Raw genomic sequence first — 26,408 nt, forward strand, 5'->3', positions numbered from 1 at the left:
CAGAACACATGGCACACTTGTGGAGGACATGCCCTAGGGTGACCCCCAGTGAATCACACTCTTATGTGTGGGAAGAACCTGTAATTTGCTTCTAGCAAATAGAATATGGCGATGGTTACAGGACCTCATTCCTTTGATTAGGTTCAGTTCAATGGCAAAGGTGAAGGAATCCTGCGGCCTGTAATTAAATTGACTTCAAATTGATCAAAAAGATTATCCTGCATCAGCTGGACCTAAACAAGGAACCTCAACAAGGAACCTCTTAAACAGATTCCAGAGGCCAGAGACTGGAAGGCACAGATACCATATTCATTCCCTCTTTCTGTCTCTCTCCCTTCCTCTTCATTGCAGACTTAGAAGCAGCAAGATGTGATGAGTCTGACCACATAAGGAAATAAATTCTGCCAACCACCTGAAAGCTCTTGGAAGCAGATTCTTCCCCAGTCTAGGCTTCAGATGAGAATGCAGCCCAGTCAACACAATGGTTGCAGCCAGGCAAGGCCCTGAACAGAGAACTAACTCTCTAAGGAGTGCCGGGAATTCTGAAACTGTGTGACAGTAAATGAACATTTGACCACTAAGTTTGTGGGAACCTGTTATGCAGCATAGAAAACTAATACTGTCAACTTGCCCGAGAGTTGTCTTATAATATTAACTAAACAGAAAAAAATGGAATGAAAATTTCAGACTCCTTTTTTTTTTTTTTTTTTTTTAAGAGTTTCTATCATTTACATTTTTTGGTACCCTTAATGTTTATTTTCGTACCACTTTATCGAGGTATGACTGACATCAGACATTTTTCTTAATAGCTTATGTCATACTTAGCCAAGCTCTCCCACATGAAATGTTTCAGATTCTTAAACTAAAGCCGCTGCCACCATATCCATGACTGGAGGACCACCATACAGTATCCTTGGGAGGATTCAGGGCTCGCTCACCCATTGAAATTTGCCTCCAGTAGGCCAGAAAATGTTTGGCCTGGCCAGCCTGTGACCTCCAGTTTTCTAGTCAGCCAACAGAGAAACAAACTACATCTTTAGGTTACAGTGACTCAGCACACTCAAGTCAGTGCCTTTAACCCCAAAGCTCCAAGACCATTGATTCTCCCCTCGCTTGCCATTTGGGCACGAAAACCACCAAACAAGCATGGGACAGCAAACTTCCTACGGATCTGCAAGAAGGAGCCAAGGTTTCCTTTCCATTCCAACACGGAGGTCAAAACATAATCTAAGGCCTGGCTACTCAGCTGAGACTTGGTTCCATAATAGCATGTGCTTTCTGCTGTGCTGAAAATTATGCCCTGATGATGTATTTCCATGCCACTGTGCCCAGATTGTGGTTAGGCAGTAAAGGCTCTAGCACGGTGAAAGGGTTAGGCACGTGAACATTTGGGAAAAAGAAGAGAGGGAAGAGAAAGTTTGCCGCTCTTTTTACTGAATTATCAAATTTTTCTGTCATTCGGAAATTGAACTTGGAAATTCTTGCATTATATTTTTGAGTGATGCATACAATGTTTCTGACATGCAGCTAAAAGGCCGCCAATCATATTCTCTCTGCAAATATTTCTAACAAAGCATTGGCAATTTTTTTCAAAGTGTTGCGATTCTTATAAACTAATTAAAACTATTCTAACGTTTAAGTGTGTTAGACGGCAGCCAAAACAGCCAACGTTCATTGCTTACAAAAATCAAAGAGAATAACAATCATCTGTCCTTCCTCCTGTCCTCTTTCATTTTGACTTTTGAGATATTAAAAGGTAGCAACATAGCAAGTATGGAGCACTGACACTGAAATCACCAATCCTGGAGTGGGGTATGGGCTCCGGCAAATTACCTTCAGCAATTTTTTTTTTTTTAATATATCTTTATTGATTTCAGAGAGAGGAAGGGAGAGGGAGAGAGAGATAGAAGCATCAATGATGAGAGAGTTATTGATCGGCTGCCTCCTGCACGCCCCAGACTGGGGATCAAGCCCGCAACCCGGGCATGTGCCCTGACCACGATCTCCTGGATCCTAGGTCAATGCTCAACTGCTGAGCCACGCCCAGTCGGGCTACCTTCAGCAATTTACATAATGTCTCGAGCCTCAGTTTTACCATCCCTAAAATGGGGGAAACATCTGCAGTGTCATATTTATACAACATATACTTGTCTACAAATCTTAAAAGATTACATGTCTATGAAGATACCTTAGTATATATAAAATGAATGTTATATGAATGTTAGGCTCCTTTTCATTTTAATATTGATACTTTCTTTTATAAACTGGCAAAGACAGATAGTAAATTCTAAAAATGAGTAGTTTGTTACTTTATTTCTAACAAAATTAAAATATTTGAAAGTAAATTTCATAGTTGCTTTCAGAATAAACAGAAAAAAATAGTATAAGTACTTTCGTAACATTAATGTCAGGCATTATGATAGGGGCCACCACATTTTATTTCATTTCGTTTTCTCATTTGATTCTCACACAAAGTAAGATCTATTATTATCTCCATTTTGCAGCTGAGGAATCTGAAGTTTCAGGAAATTAAGCAATAAGTGGTAAACCTAGGATAGAAAAGCAAGTAGTCGAGTCCAGAGCCCACAAATAGCCATTCGACTGCCTCAGATCGTTTTCTGGGTTGACGTGCCAAGAACGGCGGCAATGAGATGTGGCCTGGGCAGGTCTTTGTTGCTATAAGGCAAAGAATGAGTGCCCCTAGTGAGTGGGAGGTCTCATGTGGGGAGCATGCCCATCTACCCCGCAGGGAGACCTACAGATAAACCACATCACTGGCATACCATGTAGGCCGCCTACAGTGGAAAAGATGTTCCCTGGAGTCATGAACTGGAGAAGTCCTGTGAGACTGAGAGCACAGTGACTGACCTACAGCCAGCTACCAAAGCATCTCAGGGCCTCCAGGCTCCATCTAGGTCTGCAAGGGTCCAGGAGTAGAAACAGACACTGCCCTGCTTGATGGAGACAAGACAGAGAATGGCCCTGGCAAAGGGGAAGGAAACTAGATAGCTAGACCCAGGAGATAAATAAAAACAGGAACTAGGAAACGAGAGAGTCAACTAGCCAGAAGAAAACAAAACAAAACTGAAGTAAAGCCAGAAACCAGGAATAGAGTAGGGTCCTGGTCCCCAAACTGGGCCCTGAGGCACCTTCGGGTTCCACAGTGAATTTTAAAAGAACACTGTTGAATTTTACATTTGAGGAAACAGTGATATTCATCTATCAGATGCCACATGAACTACTAGCCTGAAGTAGTTCACAGTTGCAACATTAGATGGCATTATATCCCTGTCGATGACGTCATATCTTTGCAAAATGTCTTTAGTGATAAAAACCGAGTATTGCATAAAACTCACTGTGGAAAGATAGCAGAGTCTAATCTGAGTCTAAGTTTGAGAAGTTCTGCAGTGCCCTTAATAACTGCTGTTAAGAATTAGATAAAAACATTTCTTCCAATTTATGTGTTTTTGTTTTGTTTTATGAAATGGTTCCTAATTTATTAGGACCTATGTACTTATTACGTTGATTTAACCACTTAATAAATGAAACTGTTATGTATTTCTTTTGGCCTAAAGGCACTGTGAAAAAATGACTGAAATAATAAGGGCACTGAGCAATTATGGGAAGCTCTGCATTAGGGATTCAAGTCGTCTAGGGAAGACAGAAAAGTGGGGGATCTTGGAAGTGAGTTTTGTGCATCCGTTTTCAGAGTCTTTCAGGATCCTTTGACCTGGAAACACCATCCAGGCCAAGAAAAACCTGTCCTGCTGAGTTTGGGAAGCGAGATGGGTCCCGATCCCTCTGCCCTGCCCCTTCTTCTCACAATATAAGGAAAATCTAGCATGACGGTGAATCCAGGGACTTGAGTTCTCAACACAGCAGTGTGAGCAGCCAATGAAAATGCCAACTTATGTCTTTTGTAATAGTGTCTACCAAGTATTTACATGCCTGATGTCTTACATCTCACTTAATCTTTTGCGGTTTTATAGTTTCTGCCCTGCCTTTCATCCTGCAGAGCAGGAAACAGATGCTTGGAGCCACTGAATACACCGTCCGCAGTGACTGTGCAGGGGCAGGGCCAGGATTAGAACCCAGGCAGTCGGAACCTCCGGGGTAAAACACTGTGACCTCCCCGGCTAGCCTGTTCAGCCGCTAGGCCTTTAGGTTTCTAAAGAAACTAATATACATTAGACCTTTCCATGGAACAAAAAGTACTTCAAGTAGTACATGTCTTTAAATGGGACTAGACGCATTTCTACTTTTGTTTATTCTTAGACTCTAAATCCTGGAAAAGTTTCCACCTCTTTCCTAGGTTTGCCAATGTCTATCCTCATGGAGAAATATAATGTAAATGGTTACAACATGCACCATTAAGAGGAAAAAAGAAGCCATCCAACATTGATATGAATGTAACTGAATATTCTCATTCCCTTGTGGCAAGAGTATAAATTGGTACAAACTCTCTGGAGAACATTAAACAATATGTAATCAAGACTCATTAAGCCTCAGTGAGGAAAGTAAAGAATCCTATTAGATAATATTTATCGCAGTTTTATTGATAACAGCACAGAGAGAGAGACAGGCAGGCGGAGAACACGAGGCGCTCAGCGCCCGGTGATTACACCATGGCCCCCATTCGGACGTGCCGGCTGAGCTTCGCCCTCCCCGCCTGCTCTGCCTTCCTCCCCGCACCCTCGCCCCTGCAGAGCAGGGGCGCACACGCACGTGTCGAGGCGATCCCAGGTCCTCACCCGCTGTTTAAGTCCTATCAGTAATGTGTCCATTTTGAAAAAGGTGAAAAACAGACACTAGACATGAGCAAGGACAGGTTTAATGCCATGTCGTTCAAACCAAGGCCAGAGGCTCCCATCGCTGTCATTCTCAGGGTTTATGTGACTGAAGGGCGGACGCCTGGATGCCAGCACACAGGTTCCGCTTCAGCAGGTGGCAGCTGCGGCCCAGGAGTCAGCTTGTGTAACAGGCATCTCGGGTGATTCAGGCGTGGGGGCCGTGCACCACACTTGGAGGAGCACTGGAGTAGTGAAGCCCTTTATGGCACAGATGAGGGCATTGGTGTAAAGGTTGAGTACACTGCCCAAAGTCACTCCAACCAGTAAGTGGCAAATCGGGAATTAGAATATGCCCTGGCCGTGTGGCGCAGTGGTTAGAGCGTGGCCCTGCGCACCAAAGGGTTGAGGCTTCAATTCCCAGTCAAGGGCATGTGCCTGAGTTACAGGTTCACTCCTCGCCCCCGGTCAGGCAAGTGCAGGAGGCGGCAACCAATCGATGTGTCTCTCTCCCATCAATGTTCCTCTCTCTCTCTCTCTCTCTCTCTCTCTCTCTCTCAATCTCTTTCCCCTTCCCTTCCACTCTCTCTCTGAAAAGCAATGGGAAAAATTTCCTCAGGTGAGGACTGAAAAAAAAAAAAGGAATTAGAATATAGTTGATGCCTTTGCAACCGCACTATATCACATTTCTTGCTTAGCATTCCAAACTTTTTTTTATTACTTTATAAGCAGCTACAAAAACAGCGATAGCTTACATTTACATGACACTTCCTATAAAAAGAGCTTTCACAATCACTATCATTTATGATCTTCACACAAACTGTATTGTTGGTACTTGGCAGATGAAGCAACTGAGATTCAGAAGATTAAGATTCGTGCTTAAAATTTTCTATCAGATATATTTGGGGCAAAGCAGTAGGACTTGGTGAGTCTTGGTGACTAGTAAGCACTCAACTGTTAACATTATTACCCTTCTTATGTTTTTAGAAACTCTCTTAACCATAAATATTGAGCCAGGAAAAGTTAAAATTGGTAGATAAAATTAATGTAAAATAAAATTAATGCTCAAACTGTACACAGTAAAACTTACTACATATTAAAAAAACCCCAAAATTAAATATTTTGATAAAATTTAGCTATAAAATAAGGCCAAGGAAAGTAAATATGAGAGGAAAAACGAAAACTCCCAATGGTAAACACTTGGTTACAAATTGGTATGTTCAGGAAAAGACGAATGGATAAATTAAGTATTCATTTTATAATCTATACAAAAACATTTGAGCCTCATAAAATTTGAGTTAAATTAAATCTGAAAAAAATGTAGCAAACTAGTAATGTTTTCATTGTTATGTAGTAAATTGTTGAAAGGATTAAAGTAGATACCTTCTCAACAAAAACGGAATGTTACTCTGCTGACTTAAATATCTATATTCATAAAGATTATTACATAATGTCTTCAAAGTCTAAACTACACAATGGGCCAAAATATCCATAACCAAAATAAGCTACATAGTAATAAGGCCACATATAACATGCTGAGGGGCAACCGATTGAACATATATAAAGTAATGTAGGAGCAGTAAATCATTTATTATGTAATGTACTATAGACAGATCAATAAATATAAATGAATTTTCTGTTCCTGCTCCTAATATCTTTTAAATTTATGCACGCTTTAGTGGCAGATTTCTTGCCTTAGAAGTGGTAGAACCAATTCATATTGAACTAAAATATTAAGACATTTCATTATAAAATTATGTCAATTTTATCTTAGCAATAGCAATGTAATAATTTACACTACAGTTAAACTTGCTATTCAAATTTGGATTCTACAGCACTCTCTTCCATTCCAAATAAGTTGTTCCTATGTATTGGTACTTCGGAAATATGCTAGGGTATATGCCTGGTGCCTTAGAAATAGTATTTTTTAACAAAAACATCTTTCCTCCCCCCGCAAAAGACATTAGAATTTGCCAAATTAAATAGAGCTAGTGCTCTAATCTCTCCAACTGTTATTTATTTGATCAATATATAGGTACTTTGTAGGCTGTCCAAATACAACCTCTCCTGTTTTCCTTCAGAAACTCAATTCCAGCTCCTCGATTTACAGCTCAGCTTTTCCTTTCGGGCTGGAGCAATATACGAAGAAGCATTCCCAGGTACCACGTGCTCAGCAAGGTTAGGAAAGCAAATCCCTCCAGCATAACCCAGTGAATCACTTGCTGGCTGCAGCCAAAGCTTGTCAACTTTTCACTTCATCAGTCTCCTGTGCAGGTCCTGCAAGGCTGGGCTCCTCAGGGCTATCTTCTCTCTCCCCAAAGAAAGGAAAATAACTCGAGCCAATGAACTCATGCCTGCCACATGAAGGGAAGCTTTCTCAAGCGCAGAAATACCTGTTTAGAATGAACTCATGGAAAACCCTACTTAAAATGCAGCGTTCTTTGTGTCAACAAAAGTCAACCAGGGCAGGATAAATAGGTGAAGCCATGAATTTCCAGTCTCCCGATGCCAGATTAAATCCCACTTCTTCAAAAAGACCCTGTTACTGCTGTGTCACCCTGCTAGAATGTCATATTTGCTTTGGATCATTACAACAACCCCTCTATTGGTGGAGGAGACCTGCCAGGGTTTAAGTAAAGCCATGACCACACTCAGTCTAGACACTATCATCTTCACTAAAACACATGAATAGAAAGTAGCTTCTCAGAGGCACAGGCCCCAGTTTAGACCTCAAAAAAAAAAAAAATCACAGGCAGAAACACAAGAAAACAAGAAAAAATCCTTTGTTTATAATAATAAACAGATTTCATTAAAATGTTTTAAAAGTGCACAATAAAGAATATGTAAAAGGAGATCATTCAGTTTTGAACTGGAGGCATACATTACCTGTTCATAATCATACATAATTTCCGAGAAATAAATATAAGATTCTATAAACCAGATATGTCATTTTATTTCCAGGCAACTCAACATAAAAATTAGAAACATTAAGTAAGTGAAACTCCTTATGTACTTAAATTGATTTCCAGGATATTATGAAAACCTCTAAGAGAAAGAGGAAAATCTACATATAGGGAGTTGACTGTCATCTAAGATGCTATTAATCAACAATAGATGCCATGTGTATTGGGGTTGTCAGATAAAATACATGATGCCCAGTTAAATTTGATTTTCAGAAAAGACATGAATAGTTTTGTTAGTATACTTGGTCCCATGCAATTATTATTATTTCTTAAATTTGGCAATTTGCATGTGTGTGCGTGTGCTTATAGTGAATGTAGGCATCAATATTTCCTGGCAATGACATTTCAATGCTATACACTGTCTCTACAGAACCTTTCTTACTTTCCACAGGATGTGAATTTGCGCATGTAGAAATTCATCACTTTTATTGTAGGTTAGTAACTATTCAAATTCATTTATTTTATAACCAATTTGATTATGGGAATCTGCTAACTATGGTCAATTTAAAAAATGAATGTATTACACCAGTGTAAAATGCATGCAAAAATATCATAAAGACAATATTACCTTAAAATTATACAAGTCTCCTCTCCCACTCCCAGCAATCTACATGAGCTATGCACGCCTAACGGGAATTACTATCATATCTAAGTGACATATTAATTGCAATATAAGGAAGTAATTGAATATTGAACTCAATTCAGAGTGCGAAAGTATCTAATAGAAATAATTAATTTGCCTGTGTTTACATGGCAAACTCCTATACATCATCTAAAACAACATCATCATGAAGTCTTCCCTAACACTGCCCAAGCAGAAGACAGCACTCCCATAGCATCTTGCATATTTTATTTACCATATTATATTGTACTTACTTCTTTAAATTATCTATCATGATCTACTAAAATGAGAACTCCTTCAGAACAAGGTCCATGTTTTCACTGATCTGGGCATCCCTACTCCTTAACAGAGGGCCTAGTGGACATTCAATAGCTGTTTAGTGACGAAATAACTATTACTAACAAGTTCACATTGGAACTTGCATCTGAAAAAATGTCCTTGACAGGCAAGATGTGGAACTACCTTATAACAAATATTCCTTTGAATGAGACTCATTATTAAATCACACTGAATGTCAGGTTATACCGGTATATGTCTATTGTTACCAGGGAACCTGTAAAACTCCACCCAGAATAAAAGATTTATTTATTCAAAAAATATCTAGACTATGCTAAGTGCTGGGTGTTATTCTAAGTGCTGGGAAGTAAGATAAAGCCCAGAGATCATGCAATGTCCATAATGATGCTCCAAAGAGATTCATGAAGTAGCAGTGAGAGGTTAGGAGAGGAGTAAAATACCCTTTTCCTCCTATGTGAACAGTGATGGAGCCCAGAATAAAGGAGTCACACTGTAAAGTTGAGACCAGCTGGACAACAGCAATAAAGCCTCAGGACCCATCCATGTGCCATTTCCTCCATTTTTGCCAGAAATGGTCCTTCACTGAGAATCAAAAGGAAAGAGAATGATTCCCTTGATGATGACTGGGCTGCCAGCTGTGTCCTAAGCCTCGCTGGTCCGTCTGAAGGAGCGATGACCCTTTCTAATAGATACTGACAACACGGCCTGTTGCATTGTAATGGTCAACACCATTTAATCATCTCCAGGGAGTTACCAGGCCAAAAACGCCATTCCTTGTGGTGCTAATAGGAATTTTCATACGTAGGGCTGGGGCCCAACAAATAAGATGCTGGCAACTCTGCAGTACTGATGTATCTCTGGAAAAGCAAAAGTCACTCAATAAAATGTACATCCTGTTATTAGAGGCTAAAGATCCTAAAACACAATCGTACTTTTACACCATGACACAGAAATGAAGCACCATCTCAACCACCAAATTCACTGTTTATGTATGTTGTTATGTGGGGGGAGGGGGCATATCAGAAAGAGGAAGGAGGGAGGGAGGGAGGAAGGGAGGAGGGAGGGAGGGAGGGAGGGAGGGAGGAAATGTGGGTGTGTCAGAAAGAGAAAGAAAGAAGGAAGGAGGAGATGTAGAAGCAGTGGTAATACTTGCTACCGTTTAATAAGTGTTTTATATTAGCCAGGTCCCTCCCGTGTGGTTTACATGAATCAGCTCATCAGAGGCTCACAATCGCTTGATGAGAAAGGTCCTACTGTCCTTGTTTCATTAATACTGAAACTGAGACTCAGCAGAGAGATTAAGTCATTGCCTCATGGTTATGAAATTAGCAAGTGAGGGGTCAGAATTCAAATTCCAAGCTGTGGCCTATTTTATTCCAAATCTAAGCTCTCAAGCCCCATGCAACAGCGATTCCAGTGATCACAATTCATTCAAGGAATCTCTGCATCTCTCATGACCTTTAAAGGCAGGGAGAAGTGACCGCGACGCATGCTGAAACTGACAGGAGCCGCAGCGAGACAAGGCCCGAGTGGCTCTCGCCAGACCTGAAATACGAAAGGGCTCCGTGTGCTGGCAGCTCTGTCCACACCTCAAAGGGAACTCTGTTAGATTAATGTGGTATTTTTGTTGTTTGTTTCTGTTTTAAAGTTTCTTTTGAGTAAAAATATTTGACTGAAGTGGAGCAACAAAAGGGTACAAAGAGCTGGTATTTGAAACTTGTTTTCTCTCCTGACCGGCCCACGATCTGGGGTCTGGGCAGCACTACGGGGTTTCCGCGGGGTGTCTCTCCTGCCCACACCCTCGGTGCCAAGCCAGCGCCGGCCACACAATGAAAGCTCTCATGAATATTCTCTCAGGTTCTCCCTCAAAGAGGCCTTCAGTGAGAATCCTGGGGGACCTGAGGGGACTCGGGGTAGCTTTGGTTCCTCTTCAGATCAACAGGATGTGCAGCTGGTCACCTGTGGCCAGGGAATAAGAGAGTCTTATACCCTCTCCCTTCCCCTAGCAACAGGACCGGCTGGGCAACCTTCCCCTCCTGTCACACGGCTCTCTCCTAGAGTACAGCGAGAAATTCACTTCTGTGAGGCCACCCTCTATAAATGCACCACTCCCTGAAATAGGGGGATACATCTAATGCTAACTACAAAAGAAGTTGGTGTCGATAAAAATCATAGGCCCTTGTTTTATTCCAATTCCATTGATGATTTCCACTAGAAAATTCTATGTGGCTGATCCACAGTAGCTATGCCCTTATCATTTTATTTACAGAGCACTAAAGAGAGTTCTAAATAATCTTAAAAATCAAATTGGCCAACTTCCTCCTACAGATGATGGTATAGAGAATTTGATGCAAAGAGAAAGCAATTGTCCAGAGTCACCCAGTTAATGGCGGAGTCAGGAGCACACCCCAGAGGCATTCTGCCTCGATGACTCTAAACGAGAAAACACACGCACACACACGCACACTGGGTAAGCCGTAAACTTAATAAATAAACAAGATGAATAAAAAATAAATACAACAGCGTTATTAAGAGAGCTAGCAGGAAGCTAGCATGCTTAAAAACTACATAATGTACAAGGAATTCAGTTTCCACTGACTTCTGTCAAAGATTCATTACAGAGATTCCCAGTTGGTTATAACAAGGCCAAGTTCAAGGAGGCCGTCTCTGCGGGTGCTGGGCACCGCAACAGCCAGTGCTCACACCTAATCCTGGCTCGCTGCATCGATACACGGTTATGCTCACAAGGAAGAAAACGATGGAAAGTGTGGGTAGGACTAAACTAGGGGGATGCATGGGCCGTGAGGATAGCACCTCCTGGAAGGAAGCAAACCTGGATCTCAGTTTGGGCCACCAATGAACTCGGACTTAAATTTCTCAATTAACTTGGAAACGTCAGTGTCTTTATTTGTAAGATGAGTGAGTTAGATGGTGTGTTTTTTAAAGTATCCTTTCAGCTCTAAAATTCTAAGTCTAGACAGACCCTTGCTTTAAAAAAAAAAAAAAAGAAAGTTCTTAAATTTACCATCTTGACACAATGGAACAAGTCAGCAATGAGCTCTGCACTTAAAATGCCAAAAGAAAACGTAGAAAGAATATTAATAAACAACCAAGGAGAAAGCAGAGCCAACAAAGATGGTAACACACACTCTGGGTTGACCAGACCATTCTTGGTTTATGCCTGTTTCCCCAGTGTCCCAACCACTTAATACCTGTTTTCCCTAATAAAAGTGTATCAGTTTGGATGATAAATTATATGGTTAGCCCTATAAGGACTTGGAGTTAATTTTCTTGGGGAATCCTTTAGCATCTCCGATCACCTACAGGCAAAAGCCCCAAACTCTTTCGTGCGTTACGAAGATGCTGATCTCTTCGGTCAAAATGCCATCAGACATAACTGCTCTCTGCTAATCACAGCTGGCTACTCTCAGTTCCTCAGGGTGAGCACCCTTGCTCCTGCTGCTGCTCCCCACCCCACGGGATGGCAAGGTCTGCACATTCATCAAGACTAAGCCAGCTCGGCATTGCCCCCGTGGGAGGCCCTCCCTCCCCTGCACTCGGGATCACTCTGCCCCTACCGCTGCTAGCCCGTGGGCCCACCGCCCTGCAGCTCTTTCCCGGTCTCCTCTACTACACCACGAGCTCTGCAAAGGATGGCGTTTCTCCTACTCAACCTTTCCATCCCCTAGCACACAATTAGCACTCAGCAACACGTTTGATGAATTAAATAGAGAAGTCCATAACGGCTTGCTAGCACGATATTGGCCAAATTATCTTTCATCAGGGTGAACCAAAAAACAACGGACTTCGGCTCATCTGGCCCCACCGCTGTCATCACCACCAGTAACAGTCACTTGTATGGTATGCCCCTGGGATGGAAGGTCGTGATCTACTATAATCCTGCAGCTGAATTCCAGCTCTGCGGCTTACCAAAGTGATCCTGGGTGAGTTACATGCCCTATCTTAGCTCAGCTCCTCCAGAATGACATGGGAGAAAGACGGCTTTCCTTGGTGTAATGTTATAAACGGTGCATGGAGAGTAGTGCCAAGTACCAGCCCTGGCACAGGGAACGTAGGTAATAAGGGTGGTGATCATTTCCAGCCAGAACCCATCCAATACAAAGAGGGTGTCTCCTCCCTCTTCCACAGAATAAGCCCCACCTGGATGTATATTGCTTTATGCCCCTCACTGTGTCCCAGGGCTCCGGTGCAAAAACCTGCACAGTCACTACTATTTTCTCTTTCTAAATCCTGGGTTTCCTCTTTTCTAATGATCCCCAACAGACATGTCATCACAAGGAGTAGAGCAGGAAAGGCAAGGACTCGCAAGTCAAGGCAGACTGTGGTCAAATAAGGAAGAACCTGACTGCCACTCCGGTTCAACTGTGTAACGAACGCAAAAGGAATTCTTGGTAAAATGTCAAGTGGGGAGACTTCAAGCCTGGGGAAGGATTACATGACCTCATGCTGGGACAATAAACCCTCAACTTAACTCTACCTGTATCAAAACACTCACTCAATCATAAGCAGTCAGTTATGGTGCTGCAACTGCAAACAGTGGGAAAGGGCTGATAAAGTGCGAGTCCTGAGCGTAGTCATTGGAAACAAAAAGAGGGAAGGAATGCTCCCTTCAATCTCTCTCCTGCCCAGGAAACAAAGCACAGGCAGCTAGGCAGAATCAACAGAAACAAACGGGATCACAATGTCTCAACTTAATAGCAAGGCGCTGTTCAAACTTCATAACAGAACACAGCATGTGCTGACCATTGTTTTTATTACAGAGATACAGGATAGCATGGATCTGAAAAACACTTGGGCCCTGGAAGGGAGAGTGCCTGACCTGAACTCCAGCTCCTGTACTTACCTAGCTGTGTGACCTTGCACAAGTTACCTAACTTCTCTGTGCCTACATTTTCACCTAGGAAAGATGAGGATAACAAATAGATAATGGTACCTCTACTGGTATTTACCAATACTAATTTCTATGGTAGAACAGTACTGAGCAAATGACTAATGCTACGTAAGAGTCTGACAAATAAAAATATTAAGACCCAGTACTCACGCAAAAGCAGCTTATATACAACCCTGTACTTAAGAACTGATACTGGGATTGTGATCATAAATGTCTTTATTATATGCTGACTCCTGGGAATTCACCTTGTTGACCAACAAATCCTTTTCCTGATCATGAGGACTGAACAGCCCTGAAACTCAGAGGTCACTCTGACGTGGTAAAATCGAAACTGAAGGTTCCCTACACACAATTAATCAAACTACAAATCACACCCCCCCAAATAAATGAAAGTAAGATAAACATATTATTGATTGAACATCCATGTAGCTAGTCACTTTCCAACCTGTTGTATTTTGATTGAAAGGTAATGTGGAGAAAATGGACCACAAACCATTACAATCCCTGCCTATCATCACAAAGCTCACAATCTGGCAGGGAAGGTGGATATTCAAAATCAAACGTGAACCAAAAATCCCCCATTGTCAATAAACTGCTTTACAATAAGAAGAGCTCCTGGTGGTGGTTGCCAGAGGGACAGGGATGGCTGGGAGGGGGGCGAAGGGGGCTAATATATGGTGATGGAAGATGATCTGACTTTGGGTGGTGAGCACACAGTGCACTATACAGATTTTGTAACAGAAATCCACACCTGAAACCTAAATGATCCTATTAAGCAATGTGACCCCGGTAGATTTAATGAAGCCATTAAAAAGAAGAGAGAAGAGCTTCAAGTAGGCTAGAATTCTTGTTCCTACAAGACCAACCCATCTCTTGCATGCAATCATGACTACAAAGAATTCAAGCAGCGGAGTACATTGGAGTGCACTGTATGAAAGGTATTAGGCGTCACCTTGACAAGTATTGGCTTAGGATTGTGAATCCCCTATTCAAGCTTGTAAGTACCCACCCTCATGCATTCTCCCATCCTTGCTGCTTCTCTCAAAAAGGCTACAGTCCATTTATTTAAACTCTCCTTCCTATGTTATAGTCACATACACATCTTTTCTCACAAAATTTCTTTACCTATCACCCATGTTCTAAAATTTCTTCCATTACCTACTGATAGAAATAATGCTATTTTTTCCAGAGGTAATTAGTTATCTGTATTCAATCTTTGCAGAGTCTATATAAAGCTTAAACCTCAGAAGGCAACATTATTTCTGTTATTTTCAATTTTGGGGTTGGTGTGCTAGGGTGGAAGGGGCATTTAAGGCAGGCGTACACAGAAACTGTTGCCTCATAAACCCTCAAAATAATTCTCACATAACCTGCAAAGCAACCCAATGAGACATAAAATTAACTTACATGAGTCTTTAAGCATACCGCATGCCAGAATTTGTTAGATATTACACAAAGGTCAAAATTAAAACAAGAGCCTGGCAGGTTCATACTCTAAGTTCAGTGGGCCTTTTCTGCTAGTGGTTCTATGAACTGTAAGCAGCAACGCTTGAGGTATAATAGAAAAAATGCCCCCTTAAGATGAGTTTCATCCATATCATGAAAAATATGTCCTTGTGGCACAGGTATGCTCAAGAGTTTTGGTGACAACATACAGGGAAACCATTTTTCTACTTCTGCTAAGCCTTGTTGGATGAAATAAGATAACCTCATAGCTGAGGGGCTGGGTCCACGGTGGGAATATTATCTGAGTCCAGTTAGCTACAGAGAGAGCTTTAGTCGTGTCAGCAACTCCAAGGTCTTGTCCTTGGCCTTAAGGTCTACGTGAGGGTCTCAATCAGGACACCCGGATATGATCTTTGCCATGCAACTGCCCTAATCAAAAATAAATGGGACGAATGCCTCAACCAGGATGGTAGTTTATTTAGTGATGATTAGGGCGCTATCTCTTTCTAGTGACTAAATTAATGTAACTCCTGGAGTTTCAGAGGAGCCATGCAATCCCAGGTTACATTCATTCAGCAGGGCTTCACAAGTTGGAGCAAAGAGCACTAAGGAACTTTCCACTGAATTTCCATGGGGAAAACTGAAATGCTAAAAGATATTTTTAAAAACGTGATCAAACATTATTCTGAATATAGTCTGTGAAGAAAATGTAATGCAGTAGAGTAGTTATTTAAACAAATTCTCACTGGGTGAACTTTTAAACGAGGCACTCTGAGCTCCAAAAGAAATGTTCTGTGTGTGTCCTTGTGGGTAAATCCCCAGGGGTCAGAAGAGGACCTGGAACTTAGCTGTTCTTTAATTTTCTGAGTACTTAAGTGAAGAAATAAATACATTCCTCCTGATCATTACCATGAATTTCTCATCCAGAAAAAACAATAGTTATTTAAAGGCAAAAGTTATTGGAGTGTACATAAGAGAAGAAAAACTTGCTCCTGGCCTTAAAATATAAATTAACTCCTACTACCACAAATAGAAAATGAATGGGGAAAAAACATAAGTTTTCATAGAGATGAAGAATGCTATTAATTCAAATCCATTTTGTTTTTAGAAATAGACTCATAAGAGTAACTACATATGAAAGCATGTTCATATTATATAAAACACACTTTCTATCTGAAAATCTGTAATAGAGGCCACAAGACAAAAATTCCACAACTGGGCTGTAAGAAAACCTGTCAAAAGCTGGAATTTTCAATACTTGATAGCCAAACTCATAGATGACATCTTTCATGTCATCTTTTATACTAAACCACTGAGACATGTATTTCCCTAAAGCAAATTCTGTAATTGTAGAAACACTGGTGTGCTGACTGTGCCACAGAGATCTGATAAAAAGTACTTCATCCCCTTATAATTCCTGCACATATACTGATGAATATTCGTACCATTGTTTACCACTATCATAAACTACTGTAGTTTATCCTAAGACATCAAGAATCTGTAGAGTAAGTTATAGTCAAGACAAGACTTACCGAGCACAATGACCACAGTCTTCAGAAGACTCATCATAGTATCACGGTTCCGCCGGGGTCCAGAACTGTGCCGAGACATTCGCATAGTCCTCTGGCGAACATAGCCAAAAATATGAGCGTAGAGGACCACCATGACGACAAAGGTCACCAGGTTGAAAATGGCCCAGAAGACTAAGTAAGAGTCACTGTAGAGGGGCGCCATGTTGGAGCAATTTTCAATATCACAGATGCAATTCCAGCCCACGCTGGGTATGGCACCCATAACAATCGCCATGGTCCAGATGACCACAATCACCACCACCACCCTCCGGTTGCTCATCCGTGTGTGCAGCTGCATGCGAAAAACCGTGATGTGCCTCTCGATGGCAATAGCCAGCAAATTGGCCACCGACGCCGTCAGGCTGGTGTCAATGAGGCCCTGACGAAGGAGCCACGTGCTGACAGTCAGTCTCCGAGTATTGGGTCCCGTGTTGAACATCAGGTAGAAGTAGGCCAGGCCAGCAAAGAAGTCCGCAGCGGCCAGGTTAGCCATTAAGTAATAAATAGGGAAATGGAAGCGGCGGTTGACATAGATGGCCACCATGACTAGCAGGTTGGCCAACATGATGAAGATACAGACGGTGATTCCAAGTCCCATCACCAGCTTGCTGACTGTGTTCCATTCTGTGGCAAGATACTTTCCACTTCGGTTATAAAAGAAGGCGATGGACTCATTGTAGAAGCACTGTGGTTCATTCATGGCTGTGAACTAAGGGAGAGAGGAAGAAAAATGAGAACAAAAGAGAAAAGAAACCACAGGTCCAAATTTAAAGACTATATAGATCACACAAGACTTCTATGATAAATGTTGCCAAAAAAAAAAAAAAAAGCAAAGAATTTGAAAATCTGACCCTGCAAAATATTCTATGATTATGTTGAAACCTCAAGGTTTCTCGCTGTATTACTATCCTCAAGATTCTCAAGATTAAAGACAGTTGGAGTTAAATAAATGACAAGGTCTGTGCTTGGTGGTTGCATATCATTGAAGTCTACTAGAAAAGCCACAGGGCCAGAAACCTTGCTTAAAATACATGAGAAAGATGAGACTTCTGCAGAGCATTACAATTGGAATATTTACCATAGTGAAATCTACTTTGACCTGTTATTTAGGGAATCTGTAAACACAGTTGGTTTATAGATAGGGTGTTATTGCCCTATTATTCAGCATTTCTGTTCTCACATAGAATGTTCTGTCTGTGACAGACATTTTTAATGCAAGTCCCCACAAGGACCATCAGTGCCAACATTTCAAAGAGGTCACTATGGATCAAAGCTTCTTTGCCCAAAGCCAGCATGTGCTGTTCAGCATTCCTGTGGGCAGCACTGTCTACCCCCACAACTCCTTATCCCCAGAATAGCGTTTGTCAACCAATCCATGATGTTTGAGAACTTTTTTCTTCTTGGAGAACATAAGAAACATGTTACCTAATGTAACATCCAAAGAGCAGCTGACACTTGGACGCTGCTTTACAAAATGCGAAGTACACTTAGATTAGTTAAAGTGTATCTTGTCAAATGCAGAGTGATAATGTATTATGTGTTTTCTTATTTCTCAACATCATCAACTAGAACATATTTGCTTATTACTTGTACCTTACTTGAATCCAAAAAAGATTGAGGAAGTTTATAATAGATTAATATAGGTAGTCATCAAACTATTAAGGCAAAATTAGAAAATAAAAGTAACACAGAAATTAGAAAATTACACATTAAATAGAATAGATCACTTTTCCTGAAGTTTTAAGTTAGCTTGTGACTCCTAGAATTAGAAATTTTTTTAAAATATATTTTTATTGACTTGAGAGAGAGAGAAAGGAAGAGGGAAAGAGAGAGAAGCATCGATGTAAGAGAGAAACATCCATCAGTTGCCTCCTGCATGCACCCTAACTGGGGATCGGGCCTGCAACCTGGGTATGTGCCCAGAGCAGAGCTGAGGACTTTTTGGTGCATGGAGCCGACACTCAACCAACTGAGCACATCAGCGAGGGCAAAAATATTTCTTGAAGACAGTTCACATCCTACCTTTTCCTTTTTCTTTTGTATTGTATTTGATTAATTACTTAGCAAATGGACAGTTTTAACCACTATTTTTTTAATTATTTTTTTTTCTTTTCAATTACAGTTGATGTTCTAATATTATATTAGTTTTAGGTTTGCAGCATCGTTAACCACTGTTTCAGACCAAATATTCTACTGAATACCCACAGGCTGTGTGGTATAAATGTTTACCAAACCCTAAAAGTTCCAAAACAGTATAAATGCTTACTAAATGGTTAGTCTTTTGACTCATCCAGACAGCTAGAGTCTCTTTCCTCATTTAGGCTTCAATAGCTTTTAAATCATGCTTCTATCAGTATGCCATGTTGTATAATTATTTATAGCTTAACTTGTCTGTTTCTTAGAGATCATAGTCCAGGGCAGGAGTGAAGACCTTGTCCTACACATATTGGCATCTTATGTACTTTGAGATCTCATGCACTTGAAATCTGAGAATTTGGCTTGGAGTGTTTTATTCCACCCAAATCTTGCCATTACTCTGGGTAATTCATCTCATTTTCTTGCTTTTCAGTTTCTTGACCTCATCTCTGATGACCTTCTATTTCATTACAACATATCTGCCCACTCCCATGGTCACACCCTGGACTTTGTAACCACTCAGAACTGCCTTCCTTTGGAAATAATTAATTTATATATCAGATGTTTTGCACCAAAAACCCACAAAACATATGAGTCTAAGTAGTTGTTCTTCATGGATTATTAAACAAAGCAAGTAGCAAAAACAATTCTTGAAGATATAATTATAAAAATAATTTAATAATAATCTGGGATTAAAATCACTGTATCAATAAGAACTTGAAAATAAAAGAATGAGAAGTATGTAAATAACTTAATTTTCTTATTAGTCAGGTAAGAATCAAAACAAGCTATTCAAACTGTAACAATAATTTTCAAAAATAAGTTTAAATATGATGATTAAAAAACTACCAAATTAAGTAATTAATATACTAAAGTAGGATGACTACTTTTCATATTACTGGAAATAAAAAGAGTGAAAATAGGGGGAAAAGATAATGTATAGAATAACAATTTTGTAAAAATTTATATAGGTAAGACTATAAATGATTTTCTTTTCTTCTTCAGGAAAGCAACTAATATTTACTGCAAGAAATTTAGGGAAAAACAACTATATACTCAGGCAAAATGATAAATACTTTTTAAAGTTTATTATTCTAAAATCCAAATTACTATAATTAGAAATTTCTCTGTAATAAGTTACAGAAATATGCTCTGCCCAAGGAACAAAGATGTAAATAAAATAGGATTAACGCAAAATTAAAGTGTCTCCAAAGCTAAAAAGAGAACTCCACATTCATGCCCTTTTCACATCCACCAATTGCATCTCAGGATCATGGGTCATTGGCTGCTCTACAGAACAGATGTTCCAAATCTCAAAAATTTACCCCATTCTAGCACGTGATCTTAAAAGAAGTCATAACAAATCTGCGAAGCCCAAACTCAAAGAATCACATATGGTGTTCCTCTTCACTACGCACTTCATCTATTCATTCACAAACACTTATGCAATGCCAGGTATGGGGCATGCCATCGCACTACACCGTGCCCTCAAGGGGTGCCAAAATGACACACCTGAGTGCCTGCTGTGGAGCCACTCACAGTCCACCCAGTGTGTTTTTTAATCTCCTGAGAGACAATTGCATATTCATTAGCAGAGTGGAAAAGGGAACACTTGGCACAGGCTCACAGACTGGTAATTAAACCTATGCGACTTAGTAAGTACTTAGATAAGAATGTAAATATGTACTCTACTGTCATTCTGAAAGAGAGATTTTAATCTATGCTGGGGAAAGGACCAGTAAGAAGACATAAATCAAGCCTTCTCGGTTTCCCACTTCTGTTCAAGTACAACAATGGACAGGGTGAGGACTTTGTCGGGACTCTGCTGCTCACCAGCTAATTAGTCTGCAACTAGTCTCATGAGTGCTCTGAGTGTCAACTTTCTCATTTGTAAAGTAAGATCTGAATCACCTCTAAGGCTTCTTCAATTCTGGCCCTTAAATCTAAAGCAATCAGACCCGTCACACATTTCCTCCCCCAAAAAAAGATTAGAAAAGAGACAGCACAGAATTAAATGCTATTAAGTCTCAGTTAACAAGAAATACAATTCCCACACTTTTTATAGCCTCCCATTAGAAACAATTTTAAAAGTGGAATAATTTGCCACTACAACTAGAAAATAGGCAACTAAGAAATGCTGATTCAAACTACAAATGTTTTAAAGTTAAAATCCTTAGAATAGCTGAAGAATATGCAACTACTGGATTTTTAAGGTTTATCTGAAAAAATACAGAAAATGTTACTTCTTATAAAGTAACAATATATATAATATGAGGTACAGGGTGGGCAACACTAAGTTCACAGTTGTGAGTACAGGAAACACAGAGTTAATAAAGCTTTTGCAATAATCATAACCACATGTCTTTTTCCACACGAACAACTGTAAACCTACTTTTGCCCCACCCTGTACACTTATGTGAAAAGAAACTATGGAAAATAAATTCTAAATCAATGAAAACACTTTGTATTTTTTACAGCCCCTTGTAACAGGCTGAGATAAAGTGGGCAACATCGTACTTGTCAAATTTCCAAAGAGAGAGTCCTGAGTGGTTCCTAAGAGCGAATCTGCTCCATGGCCCTTTCTTAAACACCCTGTCTGAGCAGGTATCCGCCCCATCCCTTCTCTCCCAGCCTGAGCCTGCCGGGGATAACCATCTTTGAAATGGGACAAGTGTCACATAAGGGCAGTTCTTTACCTGATGCTAGGCAATTACCAAATGGCAGTATCATCACAGAGCAGATGAAGGTTGATTTTTTCAAAGGACAGTCTTATTACAGCAAGGTACAGTTTTCAAAAGACATAAATCCCCTGGGCCCTATTATTATGATCTCCTCAGCTGGTAAAAACAGCAGGGCGTTGTCCCAACTCAGTGTTTATTCATGGAAAAGCTGCAACAGAAGTTCAAAGAAAAATAGCTGGAGAAGTTAGGAGCGGGGAAAGGAAAGCAGGCCAACAGCACCATCATGGGCAGCAAGAGGGAGGGCCACGTCCCTCGGAAGGAGGAACAGGTAGCTCCACTAATCCTTACAGACCAAGCAGTTAGAAAGGATGGACTGAGAGAAACAGACGTGAAAGGTCTCACTTGTGGCTGCCCCTAGGTACCTGGTACAATTTTGTCCTATGAATAGGAAACTCGAAGTGTGCCCTCAGATTCTGAAATATGATATCCTCTCAAACTTTATCTGAGTTTATAAACACAAAAGAGGGCACAGATGAATTTAGATCGCAATATGAGAACAAATTTAACTTCTAATGGAAACATGGTTCGAGACGGAGTAAGTCAGAAATGTCAATGTTTATCTCCACATGCATTTATTCCTGGCAATACATTGGAGTTTTCTGTAGAGTGTTTATCTAACTTGGCTTTCCTTTGATGGGTCTTCTGGCCTAGTATAGAAACACAGCATACACACTGGCCACACGAAGAGGTAACTACATTCTCCCTGTAAAGAACTCCCAGAATCATTACGGGGAAAAGGGAACGAACTAACATATGTCAGGTATCTATTAAGGAGCTGATACTGTACAGAGCACCTGACATAGTTTGCCATTTAAACTTGTGAGCACACTGTGTATCATTTAAATTCTAGAGATTTTTTTAAAAATAAGGCTAAACAAGATACCTATATTGAAAGATCCCCTAGCTATGAGATTTGAACCCACACTTGAACCCAAACCCACTTGGACCTAAGCTCATGCGTTCTCTTTTTTCAATTTCATGTTGGGTGAGGCCAAATCATATTATGTCTTCATTGTGTGACAATGGGAACATGCTTCATACCACAATTAATTGTTCACACTTTAGTCTAAAAGAGAGCACTATCAATATATCCATGATCCCTTATTTTAGAGACTCCTAATTTAGCAATTGCAACCATTCCCTTACTTTGGAGCCTTCCATGCATGCCCTAATTTTTCATTCTTCAGTGGTAAACTATTCTGATTAATATTTCAATCTATTTCCAAACTTAGGGAATAAAGGGGAAAACATTATTTAAACCTTGACAAAAAGCATTGAGTTTTAAGCAGAAGAGCAAACTAATCCAATCAATGTTTTTTAAGGATAACCTAACATACCAACTACAAAATCACTTTTCAGAAAAACAATTGGGGAAATCTGAATATGTCTGAGTATAAAATTATATTAGAGAGTTTTTAAATTTTGTTAAGGATAATAATAGTGCTGTAATGTTATGTAAGTGAATGACCTTTTAGAGATTCACATTGATGTATAAAAGTTGAGATAAGATGACACAATCTCAAGGATTTGCTTTAAAATACTTCACCTCCGCCAAATAGGAGAAAACAAGTTAAATATGGCAAAATGTTTATGTGTTGAATCTAGGCAATGGCTATATTGGGAGTCATTATATTATTCTTTTTATCTTTGTGAACATTTGAAAACTGCCATAATACAAAGTTCTTTAAAAAAAAAAAAAAAGTCAATCGCAAAAAACAACCCATTTAATATGGAATTCAATTGCTTTATCCACAAATATCTACTCTCTAATATCAGAATTAAAACCTCTAAAACATAGATTTTGGAAATACGATGAATTTTGTTAGGCTAACCTATTGGTAATGATGTTGAAAAACACCTGTTTTCCAACAGACAATAAGTAGAGACCTACTTGTGTTTTATCAGAACACTGGGTAACAACTAGAAGAACAAATCTGTTGTTTTAAGACATTGAAAATCTACTCAAATTCATGTCTTTAATGAAAGCTACAGGAAATCGTGTAGGAACTTGGAGAAATCAAAATGTCTTTGTTTCCTTGGATTAAAACCAAGATAGCTACTTAACAAATGACAGACAGAATGAAATACCTTGTTAAAAAAAAAAAAATACTGATAGAAAACAATCCTCCTTTACTGGAATCATAGGTCTGACACCTGAATACCTTGAAGTCTTCAAACAACTATTCTGGTCTCTAATACCAGTCCTGGATTTGAGAGAGGCCAACCCACTCATTCATGTATTGAACTACTGACCCTTCCATTCAAAAGGAAAATGAAACTTTTAATCCATATCCTACCCACAGTAACTAGATGAACCACAATTAAAGTCTTCCTAAACAGGGTTCTAGAAAGAGAAAATAGTCATTAAGATGGCAAATTTTCGGTGTCCTATCCTGCCTCCATCCCCCACCACATCCACAGGGTAGGAGCACGTTCACTTAACCCAATGAGCATGGTCCTGTCTGCAAACAAGTCCCTGGAGCTTCCTCCGGGTAAGGAAGCTCTCTATCAGCGTCTGGACTAGCAGAACTATAAATCAGCTACAAACACACCCTTCCTGCTGCTGCTAGTCCAGTTTCGCCTCACAAGTCATCCTGCCTCCTAGGAACAAGGTGCTCTCTGAGCATGAGAAAACAAAAATCCATCTTACAGTCTAGGCAGGGGCAAAGCAGAGAATACAAACTTGTCCCCCACTTCAAAGCACAAGCCATATCTTTCACTAACTAAATAGCAATCCCAGCAGGGGTGACAATGAAAGCTTTCTTCCCTATTATTGTTTGAAACAACCACAGGCTATTTGTTCATATTAATTAGTTTATATCTAGTATTAGGCAGCCTTGATTAGAAAAATGCTCTTTGTTACCAAATGAATGGAGTAACAAACAAAACCAAAAGCTTTTTTTTTTTTAATTGTTGTTTTGCCTTAGCAAAGAATTTTTTGCCTTAGAAAAGAAATGTCAGGCCTTTCACACTTCAGCGTGAGCTTATCTTTACACAGGTCCCTGAATTCACCCTAAAAGAATGCAAGTTGATGTGCCAGACAATACCAGGCTAAGCTGACTGAGGAACTGCTTGTTATTCCTTGACTAAGGAGAAGCTGTATTTAAATTACCTTTACCTTCTCCGAACTTGGGGGAAACTTGATAATAAGAGAGATGACATCAATACAAGCTTGGGGGCAAGGACAAGTCAGCCTTGGACTAAAAGTGGACTGCACAAATTACACGTGAAGAGCTAACATATAATCAGGAGGCCCACCATCGACCAGAGGATCCTGGGAAACAAGTGACCCAGTGGTCTGCATCTCTCCAGAAGAGTAAGTTGCCTTTGCCTGGGACCTAATACCCCAGTTTACGGCTGACTCCTTCTAAGTGCACTTGGGTTCCCCCAACCATCAGAGGCTACTACTCCTCCCCACATATGGTAAGACTAATGGGGCTCACTGCCCTGGTTGACATTAATTAATGAACTTGTTCAACAACATTGTCAAAAGTCAGGGTTTGAACCCAGGTCTAAGGCTTAAAAGCTACACAGGCTTCTTCAAGATTAATGTTAAATTCCTTAATGTTAAATTCCTTTGCTTGCAAGGCCCTGCAAAATCGTCTCCAACCCTGTAACCTAACCCATCTGCCGCCTCTACAGCCAGAAGTATGCTGATAAATATATAACAATGGGCTCTTAGGACTGAGGGATTGTGTTTGCCAATTTCCATGATGTAAATACTCCACCCCGGCTGATTTCAAGCTACAAGCACGAAGTCAATGGGCTCACTCAATTCCTGAAAACTTAAGAACCAGGTCTTGTGAGCTAGCAGCGCTGGCTCTAGCATGTCACTTACAACCTCGCGCCCCTATACCCTGCAGTTATCCTGAACTAGCACGCAAATGCTGTGCTCTCTCTCATCTTGGGACACTTGACATTTACACATGCTATTTCCTCTACCATACCTCATTCATAAGCTCCCAGCCTCCTGGTCTTCCTTCAAGAAGTCTTCCCTGATCTTCCAAGTCCTTCCTGGGTGCTCTGCTTTACTCCTGGAGCACCCAGACTTCCTGTGGCATAGCATCTGTGACCCATCATTGCAACTTTTTGATTCCTTATCTATTTCCCGCTACATTTCTAAACTCTGGCGGGGCAAAAACACTGTTTATCTTACTTATTCTTGCACCCCCAGGCCTGCCACAGTGCTGGCTAAATGGTAATACTTAGATGCATTGAGCAATATGTAGCAGATACTGTTCTAAGTTTTACACATGTCTAACTTCATCTCTTAAACAGCCCTATGAAGTTGGCTTTATTATTATCATGCTCATTTTTCTGATGAGGAAATGCAGGCACGGAGAGGAAAGAACCCTTTCTCCCCCAACCCCCACTCCTTTGTGCTGTTAGTAAATGCTGGAGCTGGGATTCGAGCCCAGGCAGTATGATTGGAGAGCCTAATGCCTCCTTCCAAACCAGTATTTCTTGACTCCTCCCACCCCCATTGGTGACTCTCAAAGAGAATGTTTTCATTAAATTTAAATTCTCCCTAATGAGAGAAATGAAACACAAAAGAGTAAGATTTCTTCAGGTAGGATTAACCTCTGGAGGGATTTTCCATCAGCCAAGATCCAATTTTTGCCCTCGTGGGGGCAATATCATTCCCTTTGATAAAGTATGCTCTAGAGCTTTTGCTGTGCATTTACATAAATGTACCATATGTTTATCCCCAAAAACATATGGTCTTAGTTTACAGTTTTAATGATATCTTCCTGTAAGCATTATTCTACATCTTGCTTTCCTTTCCCTCCATTAGATATCTTGGAGAGATGTAGCTGTGTTGAGATATACAGGGGTGGAGCAAAAGTAGGTTTACAGTTGTTCGTATGGAAAATAATACAATAATTAACAAATAATAATATAAGAATAAATTCCGTGTTTCGTGTACTCACAA

The 26,408-nt window shown here is 40.3% G+C and overlaps 1 protein-coding gene across 1 annotated transcript in view; it reads right to left on the minus strand.

Moving 5' to 3' along the window:
* Positions 1–26,408, minus strand: part of LPAR1 (lysophosphatidic acid receptor 1) — a 90,999-nt gene that overhangs the window by 22,582 nt on the left and 42,009 nt on the right. The window contains exon 3 of the mRNA XM_016213701.2: positions 16,560–17,307. Coding sequence (XP_016069187.2) covers positions 16,560–17,307 — 748 coding nt within the window. The remainder of the gene's footprint in view (positions 1–16,559; positions 17,308–26,408) is intronic.

Source organism: Miniopterus natalensis, chromosome 12 (genome assembly GCF_054644295.1).
Source record: "Miniopterus natalensis isolate mMinNat1 chromosome 12, mMinNat1.hap1, whole genome shotgun sequence".
Classification (NCBI taxonomy): Eukaryota; Metazoa; Chordata; class Mammalia; order Chiroptera; family Miniopteridae; genus Miniopterus; species Miniopterus natalensis.